Here is a 19234-nt window from a genome sequence, read left to right on the forward strand (position 1 = left end):
TACGAGCATGTTGTCTCCATGATTTTCTCCAGGTACTCAGGTTTTCCCTGCCACACCCTAAAGACATGATGGTTGGGTTAACTATTGACTCTGACTGGCCCATTATGAGTAAGTGTGCAGACAGGCAACCCATCCAGTTTTGGCTCCTGCCTAACACCAGTACTGCCAGAATTTGCAACAGTTAACTCAGCTTGATATATGGGTTTGGAAAATGGGTGGGTGGATTCTGCATATTATTAAAACCTGGTACAGTGATGTTAGCAGCTTTTCCAGGGGCTCTGCCACTTGAAAGTTGTGCAGAATTAAGAGCCACACACACTGACCTTTACAGGGTGCCTGAAGATATAGAAATGGAGTACTTAGACTGCTCTTTACAGGGACACAGTACACTAGCACCACCTGGTGCTTGGAGGAGGGATTTAATTTTTCTATGTGTAACACCAGTGCAGTTGCAACACTTTCAAGGTCACAAGAGAGATTATATTGTCGCTTGGAAAGATGCCATTGCAGTGATATTACCTGTGAGTTGTGAGCCATCTTATACTGCTGTTTACAGGGAGACAGTGAAGTGGTTCCACCTGGTAGTTATATGTAGAGCTTTATCTCCGTATATAGCATTACAAGAGGGTTGTTGGTAATGAGCTGGGGTATGCTGGTCCTTATGAGGAGGCAGTGTAGTGGCACCACCTGTCACTTATGTAAGTTTTTATCTCTCTTTAAATGGTACTGTTTCTGAAGCTTTGGTTGAGGGCTGAGTTATTTTTTTTAGATTATTTTTAAAACATACTGTTGTACAGTATTTGCTTTATTAATCTCATTTATTTGATTGAGTTGTATTCTGTTATAATGTTTTATTCTCAAGTAAATAAATAAAGTAATAAATATTACTAATACAGCATTGGTACACGCAGCTTACAAGTGGGTAGTTCCTTGCAAAGATGCCAGTGTGTATGACATGGGGTTTATAAGATGAATGGCATTGCTGTTTACAGAGCATCAGCTAATGGTTATCATTTATCCATCCATTTTATGACCCACCTAACCTTTACACGTCTTCTGGTCATATTTGACTTGTTTTTGTGTTTGTAATCAGTGAAGCATTGTAAATTTTATTTGTTGAGGATGAAACTTTGTGACTTTTTCTGCCCTTCTCTAAATTAATGAGCAGTAAAAAGGTAAAAGTTAAACATTCTATAATTTGTACAGCTTCTAAAAAAAATTAACTTGCTGTGTCTTTTGGGTCCAATTTTGATACACAATTGACTTTTTATGTGATCAGTTTTTTGGTTTATAAAAATAAAATAAGCGCACATGTTGCCCATTATACACCCTCTTCCCACCCCTGTCGAGAGTCCTGTGTCATACCACCAAGAACAGCGGCTGACCACACCGCCACCACACACTCCAAAGTATGCCTTTCATCATGAGACCCTGGCGCATAAAAGATTTAACTGTGGAGGCTGAAGCTGATTCTAAATTATGAATGCTCACACTAGATGCTCCATTAATCCATGATGCAGATGACTCTAGAAGGATCAAGTTGTTAAAGGGAGACAGGCAGTTCTCTAGTGAGATAAGATCAGCTAGAGGCAAGAAGACGTTTAGCAGATACAGTGCTGAGACGTAAGAATTTGCACTAGTGCCCTGACATAGTAACATATAGCAAAACATGAATAGGGACTGATAGCACTGAAGAGAGTGAGCAAGATATTAGAGAACCCACCATTGACATTAATGGATTTTTCACTACATGTAGCATAGTTTGTTCATTTACAACCCATAAGAACGTCGTAAATGTCAACTTTTAGTTCAGAATTGTAAAGGCTTCTGTAAAGTGCTCTTTACAGCAAAAAGTTTCCAAAAGTCACATTTTTGTACAGCTGCCACACATTTTGAACCCTTCCATGTCCTTCAGACCAATTTTGACCCACTATATTTCTATATTTCTTGACCTTTTATAAAAGCTAAATTTCTTCTTGGGACAAATAAAGGTCTATCTATCTATCTATCTATCTATCTATCTATCTATCTATCTATCTATCTATCTATCTTAGATCACATCTGTTCTAAAACTTAGGATCAATACTACTACAGGTTAAGATGGTCAATTAATATCAAATAGGTTTGAAGTGAAAGCCCTCAAGTCCAGGGAACCTAAAATGTTTCAGAATTGAGAAGACTTTGTGAGGGTCAAATCAAGCTCAGAGTCAAAAGGAGTATTGAAAAACATCTTTTCATTACCATATATACTTGTGAATAAGTTCTCCCGTGGAAAAGTTGGGACTTGGTTTTACAGTATAATTTCTGGCATTTTATAATGTTTATAAGTCGAATGCAGAAAACTCACGCTATTGGTCCAAAAGATTACCATATGCTAACACCCACCTGAGAGAGTAACCACGGAGCACATTGCTTTTTTTTTCTATGTATTGTGCCTACGTGACCACACGTTAATACCCAAACTATTCCGAAGCGACGTTTGCACTGTTTTGTGTTTTTTGTATCTCACACCCTCATATACCTTTATCGTAAGAGCATCGCTTATCTACGATGGAGTGTTCAATCAGAAGAAAATATGAAGCTGGTTTTAAATTAAATGTCGTTGAAGTGGCGAAAGAAATTGGTAACTGCGCTGCTGCAACAAAATTAAATGGATCTGAGGCAAGAAGATGTAAAAAAAAAAAAAAAATTAAGTGTCACATTTTTGAACAGGCGTATAAGTCAGGGTCTTATTTTATGATCGATTTTTCTGGTTTCAAGACCCAATTTATGTGTGAATATATACAGTATTTAACTCATTCTTTTCAGTTCAGGTTCATAGGGACAAAAATTTGTCTTGGCATCTTAGTGACCTGGACTTGGCACCAGTATTATTTTAGGATGTATTCACCCATGCAGACTAACACACACTTCTACAGGGTGAATTTACAGGCACATATTAGTGCAAAAAATATGAAAGGAAAACCAGTGTACCCAGGGAGTAATGGGTCATCGTATATTGCTCCTTACTGTGAGGTAGTGAATTGGCATAACCTGTCGCTTAAATGTGAGTTTTATTCTGCTTCACGTGGTAAAAATGCATCTGTGCCACTTGTGGGACACAAGTAGGTTATTTTACTTCTTACAAGGGCACCAGTGTCCTGATGTTACTAGTTGGATTATATTGCTTTTTACAGGGGAGCAGTACAGTGTGACCACCTGCTATTTATGACAGGGTTTTAAACTTTTTAATATTGTATCTCTGCAGTATTTCTTACACAGTGGTTATGCTGCAACATATAATGTTACCAGAGAACTGGTGTCATGTGGGGCTTATGATCCAGCACCCAGTGACCGTTACATTTATCTAGGCATTATGCCCAGGTTGGCTTGGCCCATAAGGCGAGCTGGTGCAGAAACATCACCTGGACTTCGAAATGGGTTTACTTGTTTTTTATGGAGTCTTTCACTGTGACGTTACAAGGAGGGTGTGACAGTTTCATACTGTTCCTTGCAGATGCACATAAATAGATGTGAGTGATAAATATGAGAAATACATTTGATAATAACTGGGATGTGGGGTGTGAAATACCTTGAATCCCAGGTTTTGTCTGAGGCCTCACAGACTGGACAAGACTAGATTATTGTGTCACAGCAGGCCATCCGACTGGGAAAATTGGTGCAACTCTTGACAAGCCTCGAGAGCATTTGAGAGAGGTTTAGGTTTAGGTAGACTTTATTTTCCCAGATGGAAATTTATTTGTAGCAGGAAAGTACAAAAACAGAAGACATTGTTACAGAGAAATAATATATAAAGAAAGACACAACATTTGACAACCAATGTTATTGCATAAACACACTCAATACAGATCAATACAAAGAAGACTAATTATTTTCAACAGTACACAAAACCATAATACAGAATTTAACATTTAGCAGCATTCTTATAAGGAACAGAATTTAGAATGTTGATACAGTACCTAGTTACAAGCTTTGCTTCCATGACATAAAATTCCAGTATAACCAGTAATCTTGGGGATGTCAAAGACATGCAAGTAGTCATGGGCATTGTGGGAAGCAGGAGAAGGACAAATGGTAGGATAAAAAGACTGCACCTCTAGGGCCCCCAAAAAATGATGGCTTCCGTCATGGAACAGTTGTTTATAATGATAGGTGTTAGTTATTATTATGGAGAACCCATCAGCCAGGAGGCCAATGAGGAGAAAATGAATCTGGAGTTAAAGAGAAGAAGATTTGGAGAGCAAAATGGGTTTCCATTTATTGCAGGATATGCAGGAAAATGAAAGAACAAATCCCCTGTGGTACGTTGATCAGAGCTCCTCCTGAGGAAAAGAGCAGGGATTCATAATCACTCTCATTCTCCAGTTGGAGGAGGCTCCCAATTTAGTTTCCCAGGTTGTCAGACTATCAGCAATGTTTAGATGGACTACTGAATGGAGTGAAGACACAAACTAAACATTGTCATTCTTAAGCAACATGGTCCCTTTGTCTCTGGGAAGAAAATTGATGCCCACATTAGTCTTGGCATCATAAACTCCATCACATCTTCTGTTACCCTGTAGCTGGTCAATGTTTACATTTGTAAGACTCAGTACAATAAAGCAAGGGTGTCCTCATAGTGAAGAGGTAGGATATCAAACTAGACTATTCAGGCCCATAAAGATAAGACACAGTTTCTTTCTGAGGTGTTCCTTATAGAGAAGGAGGACTATGAGGGGTATGTGGAACCTAAAAAGTGTAAATCAAATGTGAAGACAAGATTGTTCCAATGCCTTTGCATTTGCCAAAATAAAGAGTATTCCCAGTTACACTAATCCAAAATCTGCGGGCATAGGAAGGCACATTGCTGCCCATATGCTTCCTTCTCCTTCTTTTTCTTATTTTATTGAAAAAATTGCTTGAAAATCTAAAAATTGCAAGGAGCCACCATGGAGAATGTAACAAATTGTAGCAGCCAAAGTATTTTCATATGTACAGAGTAAAGGGAAACTCGTACTTATACTGTATGTCCGACTAACATGAGTAACAAGAATTTATTAAAATACAAGAGTTTATGTTAAATAACAGGAAACCCAAATCAGCCTACCTGATGTTCTCCTCTCTCCTCCTGGTATGCACAGTATCACAATGAAAAAAACAAGAGGAGTGCCACCTAAATAACTGCTTGGCCAGTGGAATAGAGGAACAGCCAGCAAAAGCCATTTGATGGTCACTTGAGGCATCTTTCAGAGGCCCAGGTGGGCTTTCTTGTCATAAGCAGTTAATTTTACACCCTTAAAATGTAAACATCTAATCCAATTCAGCAGGTACAAGCATGTCTGCTCTTCAGTTTTTTAGACCCGGGTGTATATGCACTATTGTTCATGGAGCAACTTCACTTGCAAGCTCTCAAGCCTCACCCTTTGCAGCCTGTCTGGATTTGTTCTTTATTGTTATTTCTCTAGTGTTCCGTCACCTGTGGAAAGGGAATGCAATCTCGAGTCATTCAGTGTATGCACAAGATCACAGGAAGACACGGGAGCGAATGCTTTACCTCTGAGAAGCCAGCAGCATACCGACCCTGCCACCTACAGCCCTGCAATGAACGCGTGAATGTGAACACCATCACATCACCCAGACTGGGTAAGCCATTTACAGTCCTTGATTTCTGTGCAGTGACCTTGTAGGAAGCATGCTTGTCATTCATTTTGCTCAACTGGTTTCACTACTGCTATTTCACATCTTAGCCTTAAACTGAATACGGTGTAGGTTTTAACTGATGGGACAACCCACAGCCCAAGTGTCTGGTATTTTACTGCTAGCCAAAACATTATTTTTTCTTTTAATAGCAGCATTGCTTTTCAAATTTTTACTCATTTGTCCGATAAAAGTTATGCTCTGTAGAGCTCTTCTGTTATAGTTTATAACCCACAATTTCACCATTGTTGCCCACATTCTCCATTCAGAGTACAAAGAGTGACTTCACAGGCACTGTGTTTAATGCCTGGTGTCTTATCAAGCTCTCGCTTAGTAAATACTGTACGTACCATAACCAGCTGCCTTCAGATGCTAAAGGCTGGAGAAAGATGTTCTAGTAGAGCTTTTCTCCAAGATGACATAAAGTCTTGATAGACTTCCACACTGACATCTGAAGAAAATTCTAATGGAGAATCAAAGGGTAGTGGTGCATATGATATCAGACACTAAAGGGATTAGTTATGGTTCAGTTGAATCATTCTTCAAGAACAATTAAACATGAGAAACATATTTAACCTTATGAGTAGGATTTAGGAGTCATATTGGACTTGACAAGATCACCTGCCAGACAGTGTTCAGGAGCCATTAAGAAGGTTAACAGAATGTGAGGTTATATAGCACCCTGATGTGTGGAGTACCAGGAGGTGATGCTCAAGCTTTATAATGCACTGGTGAGGCCTCATCTGGAGTACTGTGGGCAGTTTTGGTCTCTAGGCTAAAGAAGAGCAGTACTGGAAAAAGGTGCACAATGCACTTTTGCATGCTCCACTGCTGTGAATATTTTTATCCTGATGATTTTCCGTAGACATCTTAGCAATTCAATGTAACACAACCGATTAAGACTCTGTTCACAGGGAATAAACTCTTTATGAACAAGTCTAGGGGGCGGCACGGTGGCGCAGTGGTAGCGCTGCTGCCTCGCAGTTAGGAGACCCGGGTTCACTTCCCGGGTCCTCCCTGTGTGGAGTTTGCATGTTCTCCCCGTGTCTGCGTGGATTTCCTCCGGGCGCTCCGGTTTCCTCCCACAGTCCAAAGACATGCAGGTTAGGTGGACTGGAAATCCTAAATTGGCCCTAGTGCGTGCTTGGTGTGTGGGTGCGTTTGTGTGTGTCCTGCGGTGGGTTGGCACCCTGCCCGGCATTGGTTTCTGCCTTGTGCCCTGTGTTGGCTGGGATTGGCTCCAGCAAACCCCCGTGACCCTGTGTTCGGATTCAGTGGGTTGGAAAATGGATGGATGGATGAAAAATGTCAAAAAATGTGATCATCATTGTCTCTTGAAAATATGTCATGGTGTGGAGAAAAAAAAATATTCACTAATGTCACCAGCATGACGATAATAAATAAATAATAATAATGCATTTTATTTACATAGTGCTTTTTCCATGCTCAGTTGTAAAATAAGTGGCAGAAATAATAACAATTCAATACATTTATATAGCGCTTTTCTGACTACTGCACTCAGTGGACTCAGTGGACTAATAAACCAGACTAACAGACATACAAAACCTAGAGGCATATTGAGAGTTACACCCTAATCCCATGCTACTAACCGATTCTTGCAATTTTTGGGTCCTCACTCATAGGTCCCTCCGCTCATGTGGCCTCCTGGTAATTAAAAGGGGATATCTTCTGAATGAAAAGCAGCAGAGCCAAGCCATCCATGACAGATGTCTTTGCTATTTGTTTAGTGTTGTGGACAACAGGGGCATCACTGAGCCCTTGACACAACTGACACAAGCACAGTCACCGGTGTTCAAATGCAATGCTTTTTTATTTCTTCAAATACCTTTACAGGTCCTCTGGAACTGTTCCACAGCACAGTACATAGGGATGGTGAATCCTTCCTCTTTCTCCCAACTCCTCTTAATCCACGCAGGCGTTGTCCTCTGTCTGCTGACTCAGCCTCCCTGAGATGGAGGGCTCTTTTTAAGCCAATGTTCCAAAATCTTGTGGAAGGCCACCCCAGAATAGTAGAGGCTGTTATAGCTGCCAAGACCGGCTACCTACATAATAATACCCATGCTCTTAGAATGGTATCCAACAAGCTCATACTGTATAGTTATGATGATCAAGTGTTCACAAACTGTTCACCATATAGTGTATTTCTTTTAAATAAAATTAGAATGTCTTCACCACATGTAGCTGAGGCCTCACTGTTGTGACAACATGCCCTGGAACTGAAATGCTCACTCACTGGTTACAGACATAGCAGGGCCACATGTATGATTTGACCAGAAAAGCAAGCTTTGGGAGTTTGGATCTTTTCTGTCTCCACTATCATAGAAGACAGATGTTAAGAACAATGCAAGACCCTCTTCTCTACAGTTCCCCCTTGTTGTAATCTATCCCTGTTTTGGAATCAGTATCGGTCGTAATGGTATCGATGTTTCAGGCACTCGTTCTGACATTCACAGCTCGTGAGAGCTACAGTAACCATAGCTTGCTTCTTCCAGTAGCATCATGGGAACTGTTGCAATATGGTAAGTTTGTGTTTTGACCAACCCAGTAAAGTTAAGTGTGAAAACAAGTGTGTGGGTGCAGTAATGAAACAATATCGCGATTCTCTGTACTCGTCCAAGGATACAGTTCACTCTCTTATGGTGGGTGATGAAAATCACTTCTCGGTATAGTTGTTCTTTACAACAACAACAACAACATTTATTTCTATAGCACATTTTCATACAAGCGACACGGTGGCGCAGTGGGTAGTGCTGCTGCCTCGCAGTTGGGAGACCTGGGGACCTGGGTTCACTTCCCAGGTCCTCCCTGCGTGGAGTTTGCATGTTCTCCCCGTGTCTGCGTGGGTTTCCTCCGGGCGCTCTGGACATGCAGGTTAGGTGGATTGGTGATTCTAAATTGGCCCTAGTGTGTGCTTGGTGTTTGTGTGTGTCCTGTGGTGGGTTAGCACCCTGCCCAGGATTGGTTCCTGCCTTGTGCCCTGTGTTGGCTGGGATTGGCTCCAGAAGACCCCCGTGACCCTGTGTTCAGATTCAGCGGGTTGGAAAATGAATGGATTTTCATACAAATGATGTAGTTCAAAGTGCTTTACAGGACGAAGAAAGAGAAAAAAGACAAAATATAAAATTAGGCAATGCTAATTAACATAGAATAAAATTAAGGTCTGATGGCCAGGGAGGATAGAAAAAACAAAAAAAAATAACACCTCAGATGGCTGGAGAAAAAAAAAATCTGTAGGGGTTCTGAGGCCACGAGACCACCCAGCCCGCTCTAGGCATTCTACTTAACAATCAGTCCTCATTGTATTCAGGGTTCTCATGGAAGGACTTGATGATGATGGTCATGTGGACCTCTGGTCTTTAATCCATCATTGGAGGGACATCATGGTGCTATGATCGGGTGGTGGTGGCGCAGATCAGCAGAGAAAGTAGGGGTTAGTATGGATTTGGGAGCCACCAAGAATGATATTGATAATTAATTGCATATATAGAATATCAGGGTTAAACTAAAATGAAGCTGTGAGAAAGCTGTGAGTTTTTTAAAGCCTGGTGAATTTCTATCGGTAAACTATTCCAGATTTTAGGTGCATAACAGCAGAAGGCTGCCTCACCACTTCTTTTAAATTTAGCTCTTGGAATTCTAAGCAGACACTCATATGAAGATCTGAGGTTACGACCTGGAGTGTAAGGTGAGAGACATTCTGAAATATAGGATGGAGCAGATTATTTAAGGCTTTGTAAACCATAAGCAGTATTTTTAGAGTCTTTAAAATGTAATTCTGCACTGTTTATTTTACTATTTATTGTATCAGCAGTCTGGAGAAAACCAGTAAAATAATAAGTTATGACTACCTAAAATGGGGGTCCCCAACTCCAGTCCTGGAGGGCAGAAGTGGCTGCAGATGTTCATTCTAACCCTTTTCTTAATTGTTTTTGCTCCTAATTAACTTCTTTCTTATGAATTTTAATTGATTTGCTCTTGAAGACTCGGACCCCTTAATTGTTTCTTTTTCCTTAATTATCAGCTAAACAATAATGAGAAAACCAAAGTGAGCCAAAACAGGACCAGCAAACTGTGTCCATGACACAATATCTGAAAAAAATGAAGGATGAATGTCTCAGGAATGTTGATATGTTCAGGTCTCCAAAATATTTTAAAGGTGCTCTTAGAAAAGAGAAAAATCAACAATTTTGGAAATGTCTGCTAATGCACCATGAGAGCAGCAACAAGCCATGGAATTGAAGAATGGGTTTCATTAATGACAAGACTCAGCGCGTAATTAAACAACTGGTTGGAGTGAAGTTAGTTGGAGTTTGAGGCCCTGACTTAGTTGGTGTTCTGTTGGCTCACTCACTTCACATTTCAGTTCTTTTTGGGTGCCATTTAAGGAAAGAAGTGAAGCAAATCAGAGGAACAATGAAGAAATTCAAGGGAAAAAGATCTTAAAAAAACAAGTCCATTAAAATAAAAGGAAAAGGAGTTAATTATCTGAAAAAACTGGTCACCAATTAAGAAAAGGGTTAGAATGAAAACTTGCAGCCACAGTGACCCTCCAGGACCAGAGTTGGAGATCACTGATCTAAAACATAAATTTAGAAATATCGGTGGTTTGAGTAAAATTTAACTAATCCCAGGTGTCCTTTGAGGGATATTTTTATTAGTCTGGGTACTAGAGAATCTGCAGGTATGAGGTGTTGAAGTGAACTGACAATAAATAGGGAGGCACTGACACTTCTTTGACGCTCTCCTTTAACCAGTTTAACATTTCTTAAGCACCATCCTAGATTTGTTGACATTAGCTTTTACACAGAACACGATGAAAGACGAGGTAATATTGTGATGCAGTTGTTTGTGCTGCTGCTTCATAGCTCCAGAAGATTGATTTCAAATTCCATTCCAGTTTACATTTACATTTACTTGTTTAACAGACGCTTTTATCCACAGTGACTTACAAAAGAGATCAAAATAATGGAGTAAACATCAGTCTCAGGAACTGTTTAGGAACAAGTGTTATAGGACAAGATTACAGAGATGATCATCATAAGTGAAAAGCGTGGAACAAAATATAACCGGGTTACAAAAACCTATTGGCTATTATCAGTTACACAGAAATTCATCAACAAGAGAGTCTTCAAACGCTTCGTAAAAACACATTGAGGGAGTCAGCAGTTTCGGATGGAGGTGGACAGCTTGTTCTACCACCTTGAAGCTTCACATAAAATGAATCTGACTAGAGATTTGATGCCAAACAGAAGTGTCATCACAAGACGGCGTTTCAACAGCAGACCAGAGTGGTCGAGAAGGAGCATAGGACCTCACAAGTGTCTCCATATATATAGGTGCTGACCCTTTAACTCTTCCATAAGCAAGCATCAAGGATTTGAACTTAATATGGGCCACTACAGAAAGTCAATGTAATCATCTGAAAAGAGGAGTGACATGTGCCTGCCTCGGCTGGTTAAACACCAGATGTGCCGCCCCATGCTGGTGTTCCTGCCAGCAAAGAGTTGCAGTAGTCCAGACGCGACATGACCAAGGGCTGGACCAGGAGTTGTGCTGCATTCTCCATCAGATAGGGGCTGAGAGAGGATCGCAACATGGTCAGTGAAGGGCAGCTGAACATCGATCACCTGTGTACACACTTGGTGGGTGTTAGCGATAATGGGCCGAGCTGAATGGAGATGGGGTGCCAAACAGATGTGCTGTCCATGTGGAGTCTGCATGTTCTTCTGGCCTTCCTATCAGTTTTACTCTCCTGTCCTTTAGACATGCATGATGCCTTAATGGGTGACACTAAATTTTCAGGCTATATGGATGTTTGTATGAGTGTTCTCTGCAATGGATTGGCACCTCACCCATAGTTAGCTCCTGCCTTGTGCCCAATGCTGCTGAAGCAGACTCTGATCTCTCATAAGTGTACATTTAGAATAAAATAAGATAGCTGGAATTAAAAATTACTGACACGTGCATCTGTGCATTAGGATTTTTCTCACTGAAACACATTTCACGCCTGCTTTGAAATGAACTTTGACGTAACGCCTCAATTCCTTTTTGGAATTTTCATGAAATCTTTCAGAACCTGTGACCTCCCCACATATTCATTTTACATGGCTACGTGGTTCAAGGACACGTGTGAAGCAAAGTCAGATGTTCACTGCCCTTTTCTTTTTGTTTTTCAGCTGCCTTAACCTTCAAGTGTCTCCGAGACCAGTGGCCGATATACTGCAAAATCGTACGGGAGAAGAACCTTTGTCAGGATATGAGGTGGTACCAGCGCTGCTGTGAGACTTGTAGAGACTTTTATGCACAAAAGATGATGCAAAAAAGTTGACATCCAGCAGAAACTGACAGAACTCTATGATGAATTTCTTTATTTATATTAAAATTTGCAAAAGTGTGTGTTTTTTTTATCCAAGCGGCTGTTGGATTGTTTTATTCTTCTGCTCTGCAGGAGATCTCTGCGCAGAACAAACTTAATCAAACTCGCAGGCGTTAAACACTGCATAAGAAATGGTGTTCAGGTGTGTGTGGAAAACCAAAAGAGCACAGGGCAGAGGCATCTGTGGAGGAGCTGCAGTGTCCAGACCTTGGCCAGGTGCGGGCAACAGGCGGCCTGGGACATCTTGAGCGTTATTAATGGAGCTCATTAAGGTACGGCCGTCTGTAAAATGAATGAAATCACAGTGGTGTAGACGCTTTGTGCATGTCAGAGGCTACGCTGTTTCATATTTATGATTTTTTGATTTGCATCCAGTGAAGATACTCGGAAAGCATACTGTATACATCAATGAGAACATCTTTTGCATATGTCATTCATCGCCCCCACCCACCCACCACTTCTCCAGCGCTTAAGACAGCAAAACGTTTTATTTAAAGAAACCGAGACAGGGAAGCAACCTGCTAAATTACAGAGCAAGATATTTTCACTGAACAGAAAACGTTGGCCTGCACCTCTGGCCACATCTTCCTTACAATTAAATGGTGGAACATTCTCAAATCCACGGAATACCAGTTCAGAGTCACTGGGGGTCTGCAGCCTGTCCTAGCAGCACTGCATTCAAAGCAGGAAGCCACTCCATCACAGGGCCCACTCACGTGAGCATACATTGGCATTGACAATGAATCTAACCTACACTACCCACTGTGCCGCTGCTGTGCCTGTCAAATTAATTAAAATGGTCTAAAGGGGTCCAGAAAGGAGGCTTGTGGGTTTGCTCAATGCACATCTCCTGTGCCATTCAGATTAACACTGGGGCTGGTGGGGTTAGTGAGTGGCATTCACTGGTTTTGCTGATGTTAAGTTGCAGACAGTTCTTGCTGCACTAAGAAACAAAGTTGTCTGCCTGTCCATTTGGAGTCTTCCATACCATCACCAGATCCTGCAGAAGGTGCTTTTGAGTGGGTTTCGTTTGCGTTTCCTGCTGTGGTGTATGCCTACGTCAGCACTGACATGGTGTCCATTGTGTCTTAACAGTCTCCCTCTGTTCAAAGTCACCAGCAGTTCATCTTCAAGACATTCATCCAGTCACCTATCCATCCAATCTCGGAGCAGACCTATTCTGACCCTGAGTTTATAGTGAATCACAGTTCAGATGTGCTTAAAACAATTTTTTCTATATTTCTGCAGTCGGAGTGTTGAAGGTTTAGTTCATTTGCTCAGGGTCACACAGTGAGATCCTAGTGATGACTGACTTGGCAGCGTTGTTCTTTATAGGCCACTTCTTAGGCCATTTGCTCCCACCATGTAAATAACACCCAGAATATGACATAAAAATCAGAGGAGTGTGCTACACAGAGCAGGGACCTTTAAAATAAGTTGTCCAATGTACCAGTAGGACAGAAGGATCTAACAAGAGTTAGTGCTGCTGAATCACGGATCTGGGGTCCTGTGTTTAGATCCTACACGTGGTCATTCATCATAATGTCCAGAGTCTGCATGTTCTCCATGTGCGTCTGTGGGTTTATTCTTCTACATCTGTCAGGTGGATTAGCAATTCTAAATTGGCCCATTGGGAGGGGGTGCAAATGGGGGTCCTATGAAGGACTGGTGTCCTCTCAGGCGTTGTTTCCTCTCTTGTAACCAGTGGCACTGTGGTAGGCGCCTGCCCCCTACAGCCCTGATTTGAATTAATTGGATTGGAGAATTCACTCAATGGCCACTTTATTAGGTACAACTCTTCAACTGCTTGTTAACGCAAATATCCAATCACATGGCAGCAACTGAATGCAGTTAGGTCGGTAGACTGTCAAAAATGACCTGCTGAAGTTTAAACTGAGCATCAGAATGGGGAAGAAAGTTGATTGAAGTGACTTTGATCGTGGCATGGTTGTTGGTGCCAGACGGGCTGCTATGAGGATTTCACAAACTGCTGATCTACTGGGATTTTCATGCACAGCCATCTCTAGAGTTTACAGAGAATGGTCCAAAAATGGGAAAATATCCAGTGAGCTGCAGTTCTCTGGGCAACAATCCCTTGTTGATGTCAGAGGAGAATGACCAGACTGGTTTGAGCTGATAGAAAGGCATTGCCTGGTCTGATGAGTCTCGATTTCTGTTCCAAAATCAGAATTTGGTGTCAACAACTTGAAAGCATGGATCCATCCTGCCTTGTATCAACGGTTCAGGCTGGTGGTGGTGGTGAAATGGTGTGGGGGATACTTTCTTAGCACAGTTTGGGCCCCTTTGTACCAATTGAGCATTATGTAAATGCCACAGCCTATCTGAGTATTGTTGCTGATCATGTCCATCCCTTTATGACCGCAGTGTAGCCATCTTCTGATGGCTACTTCCAGCAGGATAACACTCCATAACATAAAGCTCAAATCATCTCAAACTGGTTTCTTGAACATGACGGTGAGTTCACTGTACTCAAATGTCCTCCACAGTCATCAGATCTCAATCTAATAGAGCACCTTTGGGAAATGGTGGAATAGGAGATTTGCAACATGGATGTGCAGCTGACTAATCTGCAGCAGCTGTGTGATGCAGTCATGCCAATATGGTCCTAAATCCCTGAGGAATGTTTCCAGCACCTTGTTGGATCTGTGCCACAAAGAATTATGTCAGGTCAGAAGGCACAAGGAGGTCCAACCCGGTGCTAGAAAGGTGTACCTAATAAAGTGGCTGGTGAGTGTGTTCTATTAATGTTACATTCAGCATCAGTACTCGGAGCAGGACTACCAGGGTGGAAATAAGAAATGCGCTCTGATATATCAATATATCACATGGGCCAATCAGAGCAGAGTGCCAGTCTCTGAGCAGACGCTGCCCAGTCTTGCATGGCTCCTTCCATGCGGCTCCACGCTTCCATTCCACCTCGCACTACCAGTCTGGGGAAAAAGGTAACAAATATGACTCTCACCTTCCTCAAAGCCGAAGCCAACCCAAGTCAGGTTCCTTCTGGAGGCTTGCTAGGGGCCACTGGATTTTAGCAGTGGAGGAGCGCAGCCCCCCCAAGTGCTTGCAGGTAACTTCTCTACGTGTGCCCCTTTTTCCTTCTTTGGGCCAGAATAAAACACCTATAAAAAGTATTCACCCCTTGGACATTTCCATATTTTATTGTTATACAACATTGAATCGCAGTGCATTTAATTTGACGTTTTTGACACTGATCAACAAAAAAAGACTTTAATGTCAAAGTGAAAACAGATCCCTGTAAATTGGTGTAAATTAATTACAAAAAGAAAACACAAGGTAATTAATGGCCCAAGTACTAAGTTCCTTTAACAGGACCCACCTAAATCATCTCTGGGGCATCCAATTGGCTTTACAAGTCACATGACTTCTGTCTGGGGTTTATTGTACAATACAGTCGGGTCATAAGCGTTTGGACAGCAACGCAATTTTCAAAATTTTGCATCTGTACGCCACCACAATTGGATTTGAAATAAAGCGATCAAGATGTGATTGAAGTATAGACTTTCAAAGTTAATTCAATGGAGTTTACCAAAAGTATTGTATGAGCTGTTTAGGAATGACACACATTTTTATATGTGGTCCCTGTGTTTTCAGGGGTTCAAAAGTTTTTGGACAAACTTAACATAATCATAAGTATAATGATCATTTTCAATATTTGGTTGTAAATCATTTACAGTCGATGACTGCTTGAAGTTTGGAACCCATGACCATCTCCAAGTGCTGGGTTTCCACCCTAGTGATGCTTTGCCAGGCCTTTACTGCAGCTGGCTTCAGTTACTGCTTCTTCGCTGGACTTTCTGCCATCAGTTTTGTCTTCAGAAAGTGAAATGCGTCCAATTGGGTTGAGGTCAGCTGATTGACTTGGCCACTGAAAATGATTCTACTTCTTTGCTTTGAAAAGCACTTGGTTTGCTGTCCAGACCAAATGGCATATAACAGAGACATATCCACTGAGGTCTGTGCTGATTACTTAGATTTCAACTCGTCTTAGACACATAGCACAGCTAGTATGCTTTAATTCATCTTGATAACTAAGGAAATTGATAACTGAATGTTATATATTCTCTTTTTTCTTATTCTAACAAAAACCAAGATGGAAAAATCAACACACACACCGGATGGGAATTAAACCCAATAATGGGCGCTTTTATTCCACAACAAGTAATTTACAGCAGTCAAACTCGCAAACACCCTGTGAAAAAATATCAGCCCCTTCACTAGGCAGGCTGTTCTCAACACACCTGAGAACACCCAGCTGTCAATCACCTGTCCAGGGCCCGCCCATCTTTAGAGTGGCAACGCTGGCCATTACAACACCCAGCTGTCAATCACCTGTCCAGGGCCCGCCCATCTCTACAGTGACAATGCTGGCCATTACAACACCCAGCTGTCAATCACCTGTGCAGGTCCCGCCCATCTCTACAGTGACAATGCTGGCCATTACAACACCCAGCTGTCAATCACCTGTGCAGGTCCCGCCCATCTCTACAGTGACAATGCTGGCCATTACAACACCCAGCTGTCAATCACCTGTCCAGGGCCCGCCCATCTCTACAGTGACAGTGCTGGCCATTACAACACCCAGCTGTCAATCACCTGTCCAGGGCCCGCCCATCTCTACAGTGACAATGCTGGCCATTACAACACCCAGCTGTCAATCACCTGTCCAGGGCCCGCCCATCTCTACAGTGACAATGCTGGCCATTACAACACCCAGCTGTCAATCACCTGTGCAGGTCCCGCCCATCTCTACAGTGACAATGCTGGCCATTACAACACCCAGCTGTCAATCACCTGTCCAGGGCCCGCCCATCTCTACAGTGACAGTGCTGGCCAATACAACACCCAGCTGTCAATCACCTGTCCAGGGCCCGCCCATCTCTACAGTGACAGTGCTGGCCATTACAACACCCAGCTGTCAATCACCTGTCCAGAGCCCGCCCATCTCTACAGTGACAGTGCTGGCCATTACAACACCCAGCTGTCAATCACCTGTCCAGGGCCCGCCCATCTCTACAGTGACAGTGCTGGCCATTACAACACCCAGCTGTCAATCACCTGTCCAGGGCCCGCCCATCTCTACAGTGACAGTGCTGTCCATTACAATATTATTTGTACTTTCTGAATATCCTACTTAGCACTACGTTTATTCAAGGTAAATTTCCAGGCAGGCGATCTGTACTGAGACTGTTTTCTTGTGTCTTATGAAAGTTTCGCTCTTTACTGCTCACGCTGAACTTGATTCTGGGGTACATCCACATCTTAGACAGTTGTAATCAAGTAGCAGCAGTGCCCATCCAGGCATTAATAGTCAATCTGCACTGTTACACTGCCTTCCTCATTTCTTTTTTTTTTTTTTTTTTTTAATTTTATTGATTTTATTGTAATCATTCCATACAAATAGATGCATTTTTACAAAAAATAGGATTGAAAATAAATCAACCCCCACCCCTGAGAAAGACAGCATGGCCAACAAAGTAAAACTTAAAGCTAGTAAAAATAAGTAAATTGATGAGTTTAATAGGTGGATAAAGATAAATGGAGAAGAAAAAGAAATGGGGAGGGAATCTGCTTCCTCAGTGCTTTAAGAGCTTCTTCTAGAATGTTACTGATCAGATCCTGACAGGTTTTGAAAAAGTTCTGCACAGATCCTCTAAGTGAGAATTTGATTTTTTCCAGTTTCAAATAATATAAAACATCAGTTACTTAAAAGAGGAGACTTAGGATTCTTCCAGCTGAGCAAGATAAGATTACGTGCTAATAGTGAAGTAAACGCCATTCCTGTTTGTTAAGCCCATCTGGGAGACCACCAAACACAGCTGTTAGTGGGTTAGGAGGGATTGGGACACCAAGGCTGTCTGATAGGCACTTCCTGCACTGCCTTCCTCATTTCTACCAGGAGCGTTTACACCCCTGTAAAGGGGTCCCGTGACTAGCGAGGTGCTGTTGAACCCTGATTCCATGGGGTATTTTATTGAGCTTTACTTGCACTTTATACTGGCCTTCATTTTTTTTCAGTCGTGTGTTGCATGTTGTTGCAATTCTTTTGGAATACATTAAGTTTTTATCTGATCTAATGTAATCTAATCCTGAATAATACTGTTTGGGGGTCTACTGATCCATTCATTTTTAATCTATCATGAATGATGTTTTGTCTCTGGTAAGCCTCTGTTAGCCTCCTTGTCTGCATGTTTCACTCTGTTGCCATGCATTTCAGCCAAGGTTTTCCTTTAGCTTTTAGTCTCAGCGCTGTGCTGTGGACCACTGGAGGCTATTGGTCCTACTTCAATGTTTTTGCAGAAAATAACACATGCAAATAATATAAAACTCCAAACCATTCTGAAAAAAAGAAATGCTTGCTCTTTCTGCAAAAAAAATATTTGAATGCTCTCCAAACTAATATAAGACTTATAATTACTCTTTACCAGCAGGGGGCGCCCCATTCTCTTATCCCCCTTGGCTGTCCTGTGTGAGAAGGTAGTGGGGATAAAGAAGAAACATCTGAAGTGAATTAGGAGATCAGCAAACAACTGACCCCAATGGGGACTGCTAGACCCCCCACCCCCCTTAAAAATACCTTACTTATCAAAACGTCTTTAATATTTAGCTTATTGGATTAAATAAAGAGAGTCTAATAAAATAATTAATAATAATAATAATAAGGATAAAATTGTCTTTTGCAGATTCCAAATTTTCAAAAAGATGCAAAAGAAATACAGTATAGGATGATACTCTACATGCAAATCTGAAAACAAAAATGACAAATACAAAATGTTTCATCCAAGTGCCGCACTTCTGGAGAAGGGTATTGCTGCAGACCGGAGACATCATGGGCGGATCTGAAGTCGAAAATGATATTCAATGATATGATACCTGGTAGCATGGATCGTGGACTATCTACCTATCTATCTATCTGGAACTGCAGGTCTGACGTTGTGGTCAGCAGCAGAGGAGCGGCGCAGGGGACTGTACTTTCTCCGGTCCTGTTCAGCCTATATACATCGGACTTCCAATACAACTCGGAGTCCTGCCATGTGCAAAAGTTCGCTGACCACACTGCTATCGTGGGCTGCATCAGGAGTGGGCAGAAGGAGGAGTATAGGAACCTCATCAAGGACTTTG

General features: G+C 41.8%; 1 protein-coding gene and 1 long non-coding RNA gene across 4 annotated transcripts in view; one reads left to right on the forward strand and one right to left on the reverse strand.

The window, feature by feature from the left end:
* Nucleotides 1-12109, forward strand: part of LOC114654378 (A disintegrin and metalloproteinase with thrombospondin motifs 19-like) — a 221007-nt gene extending 208898 nt beyond the window's left edge. The window contains exons 22-23 of the mRNA XM_028804882.2: nt 5445-5622; nt 11874-12109. Coding sequence (XP_028660715.1) covers nt 5445-5622; nt 11874-12025 — 330 coding nt within the window. The 3' untranslated portion in view covers nt 12026-12109. The remainder of the gene's footprint in view (nt 1-5444; nt 5623-11873) is intronic.
* Nucleotides 12110-16415: 4306 nt separating this feature from the next.
* Nucleotides 16416-17177, reverse strand: LOC127528845 (uncharacterized). Of its 3 annotated transcripts, none has more exons than XR_007935449.1 (3): nt 17039-17177; nt 16709-16840; nt 16416-16510 (listed from the first exon to the last, which is right to left on the reverse strand). It is a non-coding gene; the product is annotated as an uncharacterized LOC127528845 (long non-coding RNA). The 3 variants fall into 3 exon arrangements; XR_007935451.1 differs by lacking the exon at nt 16416-16510 and adding an exon at nt 16521-16576; XR_007935450.1 differs by lacking the exon at nt 16416-16510 and adding an exon at nt 16587-16642.
* Between the last annotated feature and the right edge of the window lie 2057 nt (nt 17178-19234).

This window comes from Erpetoichthys calabaricus, chromosome 7 (genome assembly GCF_900747795.2).
Source record: "Erpetoichthys calabaricus chromosome 7, fErpCal1.3, whole genome shotgun sequence".
NCBI lineage: Eukaryota > Metazoa > Chordata > Cladistia > Polypteriformes > Polypteridae > Erpetoichthys > Erpetoichthys calabaricus.